A 13,036-nucleotide genomic window follows, 5' to 3' on the forward strand; every position below is an offset into this window, starting at 1 on the left:
GCATTCATTTTATTTAGTCAGTGTTCTTTTCTTCTAGGGAAAAGCACACCGTGACCAGCAGCTTGTGTTACTCAAGGAGCACCTAGAAAAGTATTACCGGAGCCGCAATCGGAAATGGATTGTTTTATTTCCAGAGGGTGGCTTTCTTAGGAAAAGGAGGGAAACAAGCCAGGCTTTTGCCAAGAAAAACAATTTGCCATTTCTTCAGCATGTCACCCTACCAAGACTCGGGGCAACTCAAGTGATTCTGAAAACGCTTGTGGCTCCACAAGAAAATGGAACTCCTGCAGGTGGAGATGCTGTGATAAAAGGTAAAGATCACATAGAAAGAAAAGTGAATGCCCCGGGTATTTATGTTATTAAACAAAACCTTTTGAGAGTTGAATTTGTCTCTCAAAATGTCAAATATGCCCATAATTCACCATCATATTTATATAAATGTTTTCATTTTTCACTGTATCTTTGATGTTGAGACAAAAACCAAACATGTTAGCTTCCATTTGATTTAGTGTGACTGCATGAATGCTTGTCTCAGCACAAGCAGTGGATAGAGCAGATACTGGAATGAGAGTGAGCAAGAACTTGGGGCTCCTCTGTTCAGCAGGGTGGTGGTTTGTGCTGCTTTATGTTGCTATGGGGCTACAGTACAAGTATTTCTGGAATATAGAACAAGCAATATTTAAATCTTAATTTCTGTTTTTTGAAGTTTCTTTGAATTCTGGTGCTGCATACTTCGTTCTTCTTGAACTATCGAGTTCAAGTGCTTTTATTATTATATTTTATTTTAATATTATTATATTTAATTATTTTATCATTATTTTAAGATGCTGTCATCTTTGTTGCTGGAGGTTATGCTGTCACTGACTGGATTTGAAAGGTTGTTTGGGGCCTGTAACTGGGAGTTGCAAGGGGTCAAAAATATTCCTGCAGCATTGTTGTTGTGGGGTGCTGCAGGGGAGAGGATAGTTGGGATGTAAGTGATGTAAGTAATGCCTGTAGTTATGGGACTGCGTGCTTTTAGTCGCTCAGTTTTTCATATGCACTTCTTGGCACTTTCAGACAGTGGAGTTGGATTTTATTGAGCCTAGTTGTGGGTTTCTTTTACTTCTTACAGGAACAGAGGATTGGGGACTTCTATTGTTTTCTTATTGGTGGGTGATGCTGGTATTTCCATACCAAAATTATTATAATCATTTAGCAGTTGTACTCATTTAGAAGCAAAAATCAATCCTAATGAAGCCACAAGTGGGTTTTTTTCTGTGCTTAAGTTCAAACTTCAGGGTTAGCAGGAAGCTTCAAACAGAAATTGCTTCCAGATTTTTAGTTTAGAAGCAAATCTTGTCAACATAGGAAATGAATGAAGATGATACTCTTGGAGGAGGGAAGATTTTAAATTAAATGAAACTCAAGCTGTGGAATGCATAAAAATGTTTCCTACATTCAGAAAAGACAGACTCAAGAAAGCCCTCATTTTCATAGAATATTGAAGGTTCTTCAAAAAAAAAAAAGAAAAAAAGAAAAAGAAAAACTCTTTGTTCAAATAAAGTTTTTTAAGGGCGAAAGTTTGATCTGTTCTGCTGCTTCTGCTCTCAAAGGCAACAAGGTATGAAAATAAGAAGTTTCCCTAAGGAATTACAGGTCATCTAGTTCTGGAGGGGAACCAAAGGCACTTGCCAAAGTAACTGCTTTATGTTCTTGTCCTCATGTTGATTGATATTGACTAAACATCAAGCAGCACTGGTTTTCGTTGTTTTTGTTTGATTTTCCTTGTTGTTATTGTTTCCTTACTTGTTTTTGAGTGGCATGATTCAGACTCATGAGAAATGAGCTTCTGATAATTGTTGACCAATTTGGGTAATAAAATAAACCAATCACCTCAGACATAATGAAAAGCCCACCTACTCATCCTACTGAAAAGGCAGATGGAAAGAAACAGAGAAGTAGGAGGAGAACGTTTGCTTTCTAGCTACCCCTATTTTAAAGTGAAAAAAGTAGTAGATATGAAAACATTTAAATAATAATAAAAAAAAAAAGATGAAAAAGAGAAGTGAAAATAAATGTTGTATGCTAGGAAAGAGTAATATTTAGCATGTGTGAAGCTGAGCTTTTTTACGTTCTCTCACAAAAATGTTTCTATCACAGTAAAAATTCCTTTCCAGAGAGGTATGGAGGTTTAACTCTTGGTCTGTACAATGTTATCAAAGGCTCTTCCTCTAATATTCTGCCTTCCAACTGCTTTTACTTTACGCTTGCCCTTCAGAAAATTCAGAAATATTTGTTCAGTTGAATGAAATATAATTTTATAAATTTACAAGGTTACTGTAGAAAGTCTTAAAAGGTAGTGGTCATCTTTTTCTGTTTCACTTATCCTTTTTTTTTTTTTTTTTTTTTTTAACTACATGAAGAAACCTGGCACAGTGAAATCAGACTTGCCTGTATCTTCTGTAGTTTGCCTTCCTCTGGCTGTGGCTGCCAGAGCTAAACAGAGAATGTACAGTTATGGCTTCACCAGTACCATGCATAAGAATTGTGTGTACGTTTTTGTACTTCGTTCCTGCAATCCTTTGCTTTGGGAAGTGGCTTTTCTGTTTTAGTATTGTTATACTTTTTTGTGACAGCTTTTTTGTTATACTACTGCATTTGAACTTCATGGTTCAGCAAAAACATTTCTCCTCTGCACTACTTCTCATGTGCTCTGAACTGTATTATTTAGCATGCTATAATAAGCTTTCTTCTCCGTTATTTGTCATTCCCCCAGTCTTTTTTGTTACTTCCGAGCTTTCTTAATGATGATTAGAGGTCACCTTCTTTTCGTTAAATTGCTTTACAGTGATTTTGTTAGTTTTGTTTTTTCTTTACTTTCTTTACCAGACACCTAGGCTGTACTTGCAAGTGTTTCGTCAGGTGAAAGAATTGGTCATCCTGTGAGCTTTAGGATGAGTGAAATCATCTGGTAAAAATCAAACTGGTTTTGCTTTTTGTTGTTGTTGTGATGTATGAAGATCCAACTCTTACAATGAACAGCTGGCAATTCAAAGGAGTTAGGAGGAATTGCTCACTGAAGATATACACTGCAGAGCTGATTTGTGATGAGCCATTCCTTAGGATACTTTTTAATTCTGTTTTATTTCACCTGACAGTAATTTTGTCTGATAAGAGAATGGCATGAGCTTGACCACAGCCATATTGAAATCTTATCCTACTGTTCTCAAATGTAGCACAGAACGTACAATTCTGATGGTTTTCTGTTTGCTGCAGAGCTGGATGCTGGACTTCACAACTCATTTTTCTAACTCACACTTCTTGATTCACTGTTTTTTGAGGAATGTGACTTGAGTAATGTGTGGGAAGGTTTTGTTGTTTGGGTTTTTTAGTCCTGGAAAGGGGCTTCTGGTTTTGTTCACAGGTAGCTTGTTGCCAAGAGATCCTGGGATGATGAATAAGATGTTCTGCCTGAGATCATCTAATCTCTGAGGAAAGAGTTAATGTTGAGGCCAGTGGTCCAGCTGATCACTAGAAGACCAATGAGCGGAGGGAAATGGCAGGAATTGCTGCTCTGTGGGAGAGGCAACAGCCTCTTTTGGCTGAGTGTAGAGTGATGTAAGCTGCTCAAAAAGCCACACCTAAACACCAGTGAATGCTAGTAAATATTTTCTTTAAATGGAAACTGCAGTCCCCAGGTTCACTGTTGGTGCTTTCCTACTCTGAGTGCAATCCCAGAGCTTGGCTGGAGGCAGTGTTTCCTACTACAGCCTCTTACATCTCTTTGTAGCTTACTCTTTCTCAGTGGTAAATGCTGATGGTCTGCTGGTGGGTTTGGAGGGCCCTGCTCATAGTCAGATGCAGATTGTGGTGTTGGCTGAGGGTAACCCCAGGCTAGAAACGGAGGGGACAGCAAGGAACTTTGAATTCCAATACATTTCTGATTGTAGACAGTCAAGTGTCTGCTGTGAGAGCAACACAGACCATGCTATATATTGAAGAATCTGCCTGAGCTAAATAAAAAGCAGTTTACCATTGCTGCAGAACGAGTTAAAAATACAGCAAAACAGTTACAAAGATTTGCTTTTGGTGACAACTTAAAGGGGGTGGGAACACAAGTTTGGAGACTTGTTTATTTTTTGTCTATACTAGAAAACAATCACTACATGTGGTTGTTCAGTCTTCGAATGTTTTTTTCTCTTAGCACTCACAAGACAAGTACACAGCAGTGATATTAAGGTACGTTGTTTTTGTGTGGTTTGGGTACCACTGTGCAGGACAGGCCCTGCAGGATGGTTCTGAACATTTATGAACAACTCAAAAAGCATCACTGATGGCATTTACGGGTGATTTGAGAATTCAAAATTGTCCACCTGTGCTGAAGGTGGCAAGCAGGCTGACACTTTCCCCAAGCACTACGGAAGAAACATCAGTCCTCAGAGAGATCAGCTTAAATTTGGCCTCTGCAGCTGTTAGTGTTGCTGAAGCCTCTGGCAGTCAGGCTGCTCAGTCTTTCAGCAGGTACTAGAAATGAAGGATGAGGGTGTCTTTTAATGGAGGTTGGGCGTTCAGAACATCTGTGGCTGTTTGGCAAAGCCAGGCTTGGCAAGAGGAACACCTGGAACAGGTGTGCTTGATGCCTGCCTTTCTCCAGATATCAGACCTGAAAGTCACACTGTATTATAACTTGGGTAGCAGTCTGTCCTGAGCTTGTTCAAAGGTCTGGTTAGGCCCAAGAGCAGCATCCTCAGAGATTAAGAGATCCTACCCCTTTGTGTTGCTGCAGTTGTCTCTCCGTTTTCAGGATATGCCAGACCTTTGTGACTTTAAAAATACAGATGCCTCCTAGAGAGGACAGTGAGATTAATTTCAGAATTAATTTTCTCCAAATCCTTGGTGATTTAAGCTTTTTTTAAACAGCATGAGAGGTTGGATGGATTATGCAAGGCTTATTTTAAACCAGGGTATGCTGAAATATGTCAATGACTGTGATTTGATAATGTGTCTTTGTAAATTGCCTGTGGAGGTGGCTGCAGTAAGACCTGCTTGCTTACTTCTGGAGACTGAACATTCAGAACTTTGTGTTTTGAACGTGGGGTTCCTGGTAGACTGTCAGGCAGGTTTTTCCCTGCCCTGGAAGGGGTTGGAGGCGAGGCTGGAGCTGATGTGAGGAATCCATGCAGCAGCTTTGCCTCACAAAATGTTGAAGGTAAGAAATCAGCAACGAGAAGGGCCACAGTAGTCTTCCCATAAAGAAGTTTGAACCATTATCACTGAAAGAACAGTCTGAAATAGTAGCTAAATATTTAATAGACGATTTAAAAACATTTTACTGTAAATAATAAGATAATGCTTCCATATTCATTTGGCACCTTTTAATTACAATTAATGATCTTTGTTGCTTACTCAGACAATTTACTTGTCTTCATCCATTCTCTCTTTACATCTGGGAAAATGATAAATTGAATGGCCTTGTTCTGAAATCCATTTCCAAATGAATACTTATGTGAGTTTACTATTAATTTCATATTGGCTTTTCTCTAATACATTGTTTCATTTAAAATGAAGGACTCTGCACTTAGTGCTTTTCTTACCAGAGATATGACAACCACTTTGCCATGATCCTGGCCTGGAGCCTCCGCTGGTACCTCCTGCACTCACTTTGTGTGCCTGTCACCATTTCTGAATAGTGTTTCAGCCTGACCTGTGTATCTTGCACATTATCAAATTTTGGAACCATATATTGCATGCTGCTGTTCACTTCTGAGCTAAGTATTGTGAAATACTGTCTAGCCTGACTCAGGGAGCACATTTGCATTTGGAATGAAGTGGTACAGCTCCATTGTTGGTTAGACACTGTGGCAGCACTGCTGGCATTTGAAAATATTTGATAGATACAGGAGATAGTGTTGCTGTACATGTCTTCTTGCACTTAAGTTAAATGCAAATGCAATACAGGTAGAAACCTGTGAGTCAGTCCTTGTCAGGCCAGGTATGCTCCAGTTGGTGTTAATAACTGCAGCTCTTAGTGTGCCTCAGTCTGCGCTGCAGTTTTCTTTGTGTGTGCAGTAAAACTTGAATGGTGACTTTGGATGAGACCATACATTTATCTAGCCCCAAATCTTCTCTGTGGTTGTAAGAGCATACTGCAGGAGAACCACAAACAGAGCAAACGTACATCGTGCTTCTCCTACTGCATTTCTCTCATATTCTCCTAGTTTCTGACTGTTTCAGTGTAGCACATTTCCTAAGCTGAGCCAGATGGGCGCTTCTGTCTGTTGATTTAGCTCTCCAATGGACATCTTCCATATACCTGGTCCAGTTTCCTCCTGAACCCAACACTTGGCAAGGCAGGCTCCTCTGCACGAAGGGTCATTCCTCTTTAGGTATCTCAGTTGCAGGCTTGAAGAGTCTTGCACTTTGTACTGGTACATAACAGCTCTTACTTTTGCCAACAGATGATTGTTTTTAAAATCATCAGCTTTTTAAAAACTCTGTACAATACCGCTGGGTACGATGTAAACATATCCTGCTCTACAAGCCTGAGCATAATGTGACCTCAGGTGCAAGGCATGACTGGTTCCCACAGAAAAAATTGACAACTGAACTCCAAATGCTGTCTGGCACTGTGCCCCCTCCTTGGCTCGCTTTCCAGGTATGCTGCCCTCCCTCTTGGCAAATCTGTGGGTTGAAGATGTGCCAGATGGATTGATGAAAGAGCAGAGAGAGGTCACAGCTAGGCTGATGTCTGCCCTTGACTACTGCTGATAGTAGCTTACATTACGGCTTAGATTTGATGCATCGTTTTCACCTCCTCATTTTGAATATTTTGGTAAGTGCATGGGCACACAGTGAGGTCAGTCAGTCTGCCAGAGACCTCATGGATGGAATCTCCATTGTGAGCACTGATCATCTTTTCCTATTCGTTGCTTGCTTGCCTTTCATACACAGTGTCTGTTTTTCCCTCTTTCTCCTGTAACTCAACTATTCAAGAACCTTTGAGGTCTTTTGCTTTGTTTTTTTTTAACTGCCTTTGAAAATCCATCTGTGTTGTGTAACATACGTCACCTTTATCTATTTGCCCTACCCCAGCAGTGAGGCAGTTGCCCAAAGGGCTCTGCATGGCTGTTGTGGGTCAAAACAGTTGGATTTTTATGCTGAAGTTCTTCTTCTGGGGGATGGGGGAAGCTCCTAAGATTTGAGCCAATAACCAGGAACCATATGACTGTAACCAATGAGCAGAGTTGCTGATTTCTGTGTGCTACAGTACATACACACAACAGAAACAACCATGAAAATAAAATCTGAATCTTGCTGAAGTTTGTAAGAATATTTCTGTGCTCTGTAATGAAATCTAGATTTGATTCTTAGCTGTCTTATTTTGTCACTTTTTTAAGCTATATTTGTGCCTCATACCTCTTAAAGTAAACTAAAAATGGAATAACTATCAAATCAAGTGGCATATGCTTTCTGGTGAATTTTAATACAGTATTTCTTTTTAATTCTAGAGAGCAAATCAAAAGGTCTCCAGTGGGTGATAGATACAACCATTGCATATCCCAAAGGTGAACCTATAGACATCCAAACCTGGATTCTTGGCTATCGACAACCAACAGTCACACATGTACACTACAGGTAGGAAATAAACTTTCTGTTCTTACACTGAACTAAAGTGCTAAAAAGAAAAAACCCAAAACACAAACAAACAACAACAAGAAGTAAACCATCTCAGAAGTTAATAACAGTATATTTCAAGATATAGGAAATCAACAGCAGTATCAGTGTCTTTTTTTCTTATACGTTTAAGCAACTGAGTATATAAACACAGCTTTCTTTTGAAAAGTTTGGTCTGTCTTAGCATGTTGAAATTTTTTCCTACTGTCTGATGGTTAAATATTGTAATGGAGTATATATGGATGTTTTTAGGTATTTTTTTAATGACTTTTAATGTGTCTTGGCAGTAGCTGACAAACGATTTCCTTACTGTTACTTCTCATTCTTTCCCAAGCTTCTCCCTCTACCCTCTCCAGTCACCATATACTCAGGAGTTCAATCAGCAGCTGAAGGAGTGATTTTTTTTTTCGGGGAAATTCCTATAGGCCCTATACAGAGTCTGGAGGTGATAACATGGGAACTTTTTTTTTTCACAGCAGTGCTACAGGCTTTATCACCTGGAAAATGTGCAGTTTCTAAGGGAAACCTGAGGCTTCCCTGCTCCTTGGAGTTTGGAGCAGCTTGAACAGAGTAGGAAACCCTGAGCAAGAGGGATGGCACTGTTTCTGAAGGGGAGTGAAGGGAATAAATGCTGCCTGGAGGGTCACATATTCCAGCTCTCCACTTCTGCTTGATAACCTCAACAGTGCAGTTGCGTGGTTCAATGAAAAGACTGGGAGTCTATTTAGCTCCTATATTATTTGTTTATATTAGCCAAAATAAAACAGCAGATGCTCTTAGGTCAAAGAGGAGGTCCATCTAATCCAAGACTACTTTTTGTTTTACATGCTTCCATTGAGCATCTGCTCCAAAGCATTATCAAAGCAAATAAAGGAATCCTGTCGTAATGTTTCATAAGAGTATAATACCTAGATGACATATTTGGCTTATTGATGTATAAAGCAGCCTACCTGGGTACTGTGAAACAATCAGAAATCTAAAGACTCCCTCTCATCAGAAATGTAAGTAAGAACACACCGTGTATCTTGGGGATGAAAGGAAGTTGCTTCTCCCACAGAGCTTTTTAATCTTCCAGTGGATTACTTTTTTTAAATTTAGCTTGCAGTTTACTTTAGTAAACTTACTGATCTCATCTTTTTGTAAAATAAATAGTTTGGTGTCCACTACAGATGGTACCAAAATGATTTTCGCTCTAAAAATGTTAAAACCTGGCAACTAGGACAAGAAGTCACCCCAAGTCCTGCTTTCAGGAGCTTTCTCAGTTTGTTCCTGGGGAAGCTGTATCAGGACAAGAACTAATAGCCTCAAGTTGCATCAGGAGAGGTTCAGGTTGGATATTAGGAAACACCTCTTCTCAGAAATAGCAATGAGGCAGTGGCACAGGCTGCCTAGGGAGGTGTTGGAGTCACCAAGAAATGTGGAAATGTGGTACTGAGGGATATGGTTTATCACATTTTTCTCACAGAATTGTGTGATTTTTCTGTTAATTCCCTTCTGTCAACAACTCAGCTTCTGGGCTTTTACAATAAGCTTTCAGATCTCCTTGTGTGGATCCCCTGGGAATGACCTTGTGCAGTGTGCAGTACACGATGCTTACTGGAGCTGTTTTCCAAAGCCATGTTTGAATCAGTCCTGCTTTTTATAGAAATCTGTCTTCAAGTTTCTCAAAATGAACGTACACCCTAATTTGTATGAGATGTCATTTTATCTGGTACATTTTATTTCATCTGCAGCCATTGTCAGGTCCTTCTGCAGCTCTTCTCTTTGATTCTCTTTGACTACTCAGAATAATTCTGTTCTAGAAAACTGTCACATCGTTTTTATCCATTTTTTAGGCTTACCATATCATTCTTCTCTGATATGCTAAGAACTTTTAATGTATCTGGGACTAGAGCTGCAGTCTAAAATGAATTTTCACCTACAATATGATAATGAAACTTATTTTTAGATATTTTCATGTACCTTTGAAAGTCTGTTGTATGTAAAGGATATATTTATTGATGGCAGAATTAGCAGAAAGCAACTGAATTATGGGTGCAGGTGAGTTCACTCATGCTGCATCATCTTTCTTTACTGCTTTTCAGTTAGGTTCCATTCAGGAGATATGAGCAAGTGATCATTTATTTTGTTTGTGAACTTATGGATGCCTTCAGTGTTTTAATCACTTGAAATGGTAGATTTGTGATATGAACAAAGTTGTTGGGACCACTGAGAACCTGCAAAGTGCTTGGGAAAGGGGCTGTTGGATAGGAAAGAGTAAGAAACAAAATTACTCTTCCAAAGGATTTCTGGAAGGAAAGAAAACAGTACAGCTCTGCTGTCACTTGACCAAACCTTCCCCAGCATTGAGCAGGCAGATAATTGACACCAATTAATTAAAGCTTATTTTTGAAGTTATCAGCATGAGCTCTCTCATGACTCTCTAGAGCCTCCTAGGTTATGTCCTCACAATCCAAATGTGGCGATGGCTTGACCCCATTGCTGCATCAGATCTTAATCAGAAGTTGTTCTGGGGAAAACAACAAGAACAACAAAACAACACCCCACCACCAAACACTGTGTGCCAGTTGAAATGATTTTGCTTTCCTACTGCTGTTTACATCACTTTCTGTGCTGCTCATTATGAAGCAGAGGAAGAGCTTGCTGCAGAGCTGCCTCTGTTCCAGCCGTTCACATGGTGCTGTCTGCTGTTCCTCGTGGTCACAAGCAGTCTATGCCTTGCTGTCTTTCAGATCTGGTGTTTTTCTTTTCTCATAGCCTGTCCTTTCATACAGGTCTGTTTCTCTTTCATCCTACTTAGGGAGCAGCAGCAGGAGTGTAGAGGACACAGCGACCAGCCTCATTTTTTCACTTTTAGATGCTTTTTTAACTGATGGAAATGGCAGAGAAAGTTCATTTTAATCCTGTGGTCATTCTTGATTGACAGCTTGAATTTTGGTAAATGAGTTAAAGCTTGCTTTTCACCAATTTCTTGTACAAGTTACTTTCAAAAAGCTCATCATTAGGCTAAGCTGTAGCCTCACTTTTCCTCAAAAGAAACTTTCCTTAAAAAAACCCAACACAACGAAATGAAAATAATAGGCAATCACCAGACCTGATTCTTCAAAATACAAAGGTGTGAGATCTCAATTAAATTTGACCGTGGCAGACTTTCATCAAAACTCACAGGATAGTGCTGAAAAATGGCTTTTGCTTTCAGAAACTAAGAATCAGGGAGAATATTTCATTAACTTTTTCCAGGTCAAACATTGCTGGAGTTTGGATGAAATTAGGGAGGTCATCTATTAGGGCACTAAGCACCATGGAAAGGAGCAAATCAGTAAAGAATGGCTTAGGGCTCATTTTGCGTTAGCTCCCCCACCTCATATGATCATATCCCTGCTTGCCCAGTGCTCCGGTGAGGGTGGTGCAGAGCCCACAGGCACAGCCAGCCACAGCCCTCATTCCAGCAGAGCAGGTAGCTGTGTTCACACTGCATGAAGGCACCACTTAATTTTGAGCCAGCTCAGCTGTCCTGGTGCCGTAATGCAGATAAGAACTGTGTCACCTTTCCTTATCGTACCAGCTTTTGTACTGTGCTGCTGTTGAAACAAGCTTTCAACTACTGAGGAAGCTCTTTTTCTGTCTCTACGTGAATACAGATTTATTAAAATAAGCTTAGACTCTTAGCTATAAATAAAATGGAATATATTGTGGTTGCTGAATGAGTTTTGCAGAAATGTCTGTGAAGGGCATCCAGTTCTGCAGTAGATTTTAATATGCTTTTTTACGCAAGTAACTTATTTTTGGAGGTGTCTGAGACATACCAGTGACCTCCATCACACTGAAGAGCCATTGAAACAGCAAGTAAAGTTTAGGAAGAGTAGGGGGATAGTAAATTTAATTCAAGATAGGACAGATGATGAAAGACAATTAGTACTGAAAGGTGGTGTCTGTGAACTTTTTCCATTTTAATACAGAATTAGAGGTTGTCTCTGATAAGGACTATTTAATATGACTTAAATGTTCCTGAAAATGCCATAGTTCTGAAAATTGTTTGTTAGCTTTTAAGAAGAAGCATACGTTATCTTGAAATGTGTCATTAAATTGGTCTGTAGTTGTAGAGGCTAAGGTAATTATCCTCACTGTATCTTCCTGTTCTTTTCTTTCTGCAGTGTATTTTTGCAGGTGTTTCAGCTAGTTGTTTTTTCCATAAAGCTCTTTTGGCTCTTCCACCTCTCTGTGTGTCAAAATATCACAGTAATTGTTTTATTTGGTTTGTAATCTTAATACATTTCTTGGTACATGCAGATGCTGCTGACATTAATGATAAATCTGTCAGTACCGGGTGGTCTTCTGCTTTCTCTTTGTTTTGCTCTTTCCTCTGTGATGGAAAGCAAACCCCTTGCCATCTGGTTGGGTGCTTGGCGTGACTGCAGGCGCTGAGCAGCACTGTCACAGGTGAGAGCACGGCTGGCAGGCTGCTGCTTTGGGTGGAGGAGGCTCTCCTAAAGGGAATGTTCTGTTCAGAATGCGGGACAGCTGCCAACTGCATCCTTGTTAGATGAGGGCAAGCAATTTTTGGTACTGGAAACACAAGAATGCAAATTACACTGATGAAGGTAACTGTACTTACATATCCTGTTCTGTGTCCAAGGGTAGGGAAGAATGTAGCAAAAGTTAAGAGCTTTAGTTTCTTTGCGCATAGACACTTCATCGTGAGTTTGAGGTGCAGCATTCAGAAGGGATGGGCACTCACAGTGCAAGTGTCCCTGAAGAAACTTAAAGCCCAGGGCAGTAGAAAATGACTTCTGTGTGTAGAAGTAGACGCCACCATCTTCCATGTGAGCCATTCTTCTAACTTTTGATCCAGCTTTTCTAATCTTGGAGTAACTAACAGCAAAATGATGACATGCTGGGGCTGTTCAAGAGTAAGTTTTGTCTTTGAGAAATGTGATATAAATGGTGGTGGTCCTATGTTTTTTTTTCTACTGGTGGAGAAATAAATGTTGTGGTAGGCTTGTCTGTGTTTGTGCATGATGCCACAAAGAGAACAGTACTCTAGGCAAGAAGAGCATAGATTGTTTATCACTGTAATGCTAACAACATGAGACTAATTAGCTGTTGTGTGTTTTGGGAACCGGAAGAAACATCCACTTGGAGAGTCCTTTACAGAATCCCCTCAGCTCTGTCACCGTGTTGCAGCCAGCTGGGCCCGGGGTGGGGAGAGCCAGGGAAGTCCCTGCAGAGAGACCAGTGCAGGGCGGGTAGGACATAGGCAGCAGGTGCTGGAGGCTGCTGGTTCAGTGCTTTGGCTGTTACGTAAAAAAATTAATTTATTCAGATATTTATGCTGTATCAATTCTTGAAACCATTTCTTGTTTATCTGATGCTCTGAAAG

At 40.0% G+C, this 13,036-nt stretch overlaps 1 protein-coding gene across 1 annotated transcript in view; it reads left to right on the forward strand.

The window, feature by feature from the left end:
- LPGAT1 (lysophosphatidylglycerol acyltransferase 1) overlaps positions 1–13,036 on the forward strand; it is a 57,518-nt gene that overhangs the window by 35,025 nt on the left and 9,457 nt on the right. Inside the window, exons 6-7 of the mRNA XM_031595415.2 lie at positions 38–311; positions 7,491–7,617. Of these exons, the coding sequence (XP_031451275.2) occupies positions 38–311; positions 7,491–7,617 (401 nt within the window). The remainder of the gene's footprint in view (positions 1–37; positions 312–7,490; positions 7,618–13,036) is intronic.

The sequence above is a fragment of the Phasianus colchicus genome, chromosome 2 (assembly GCF_987193195.1).
Source record: "Phasianus colchicus chromosome 2, bPhaCol1.hap1.1, whole genome shotgun sequence".
NCBI lineage: Eukaryota > Metazoa > Chordata > Aves > Galliformes > Phasianidae > Phasianus > Phasianus colchicus.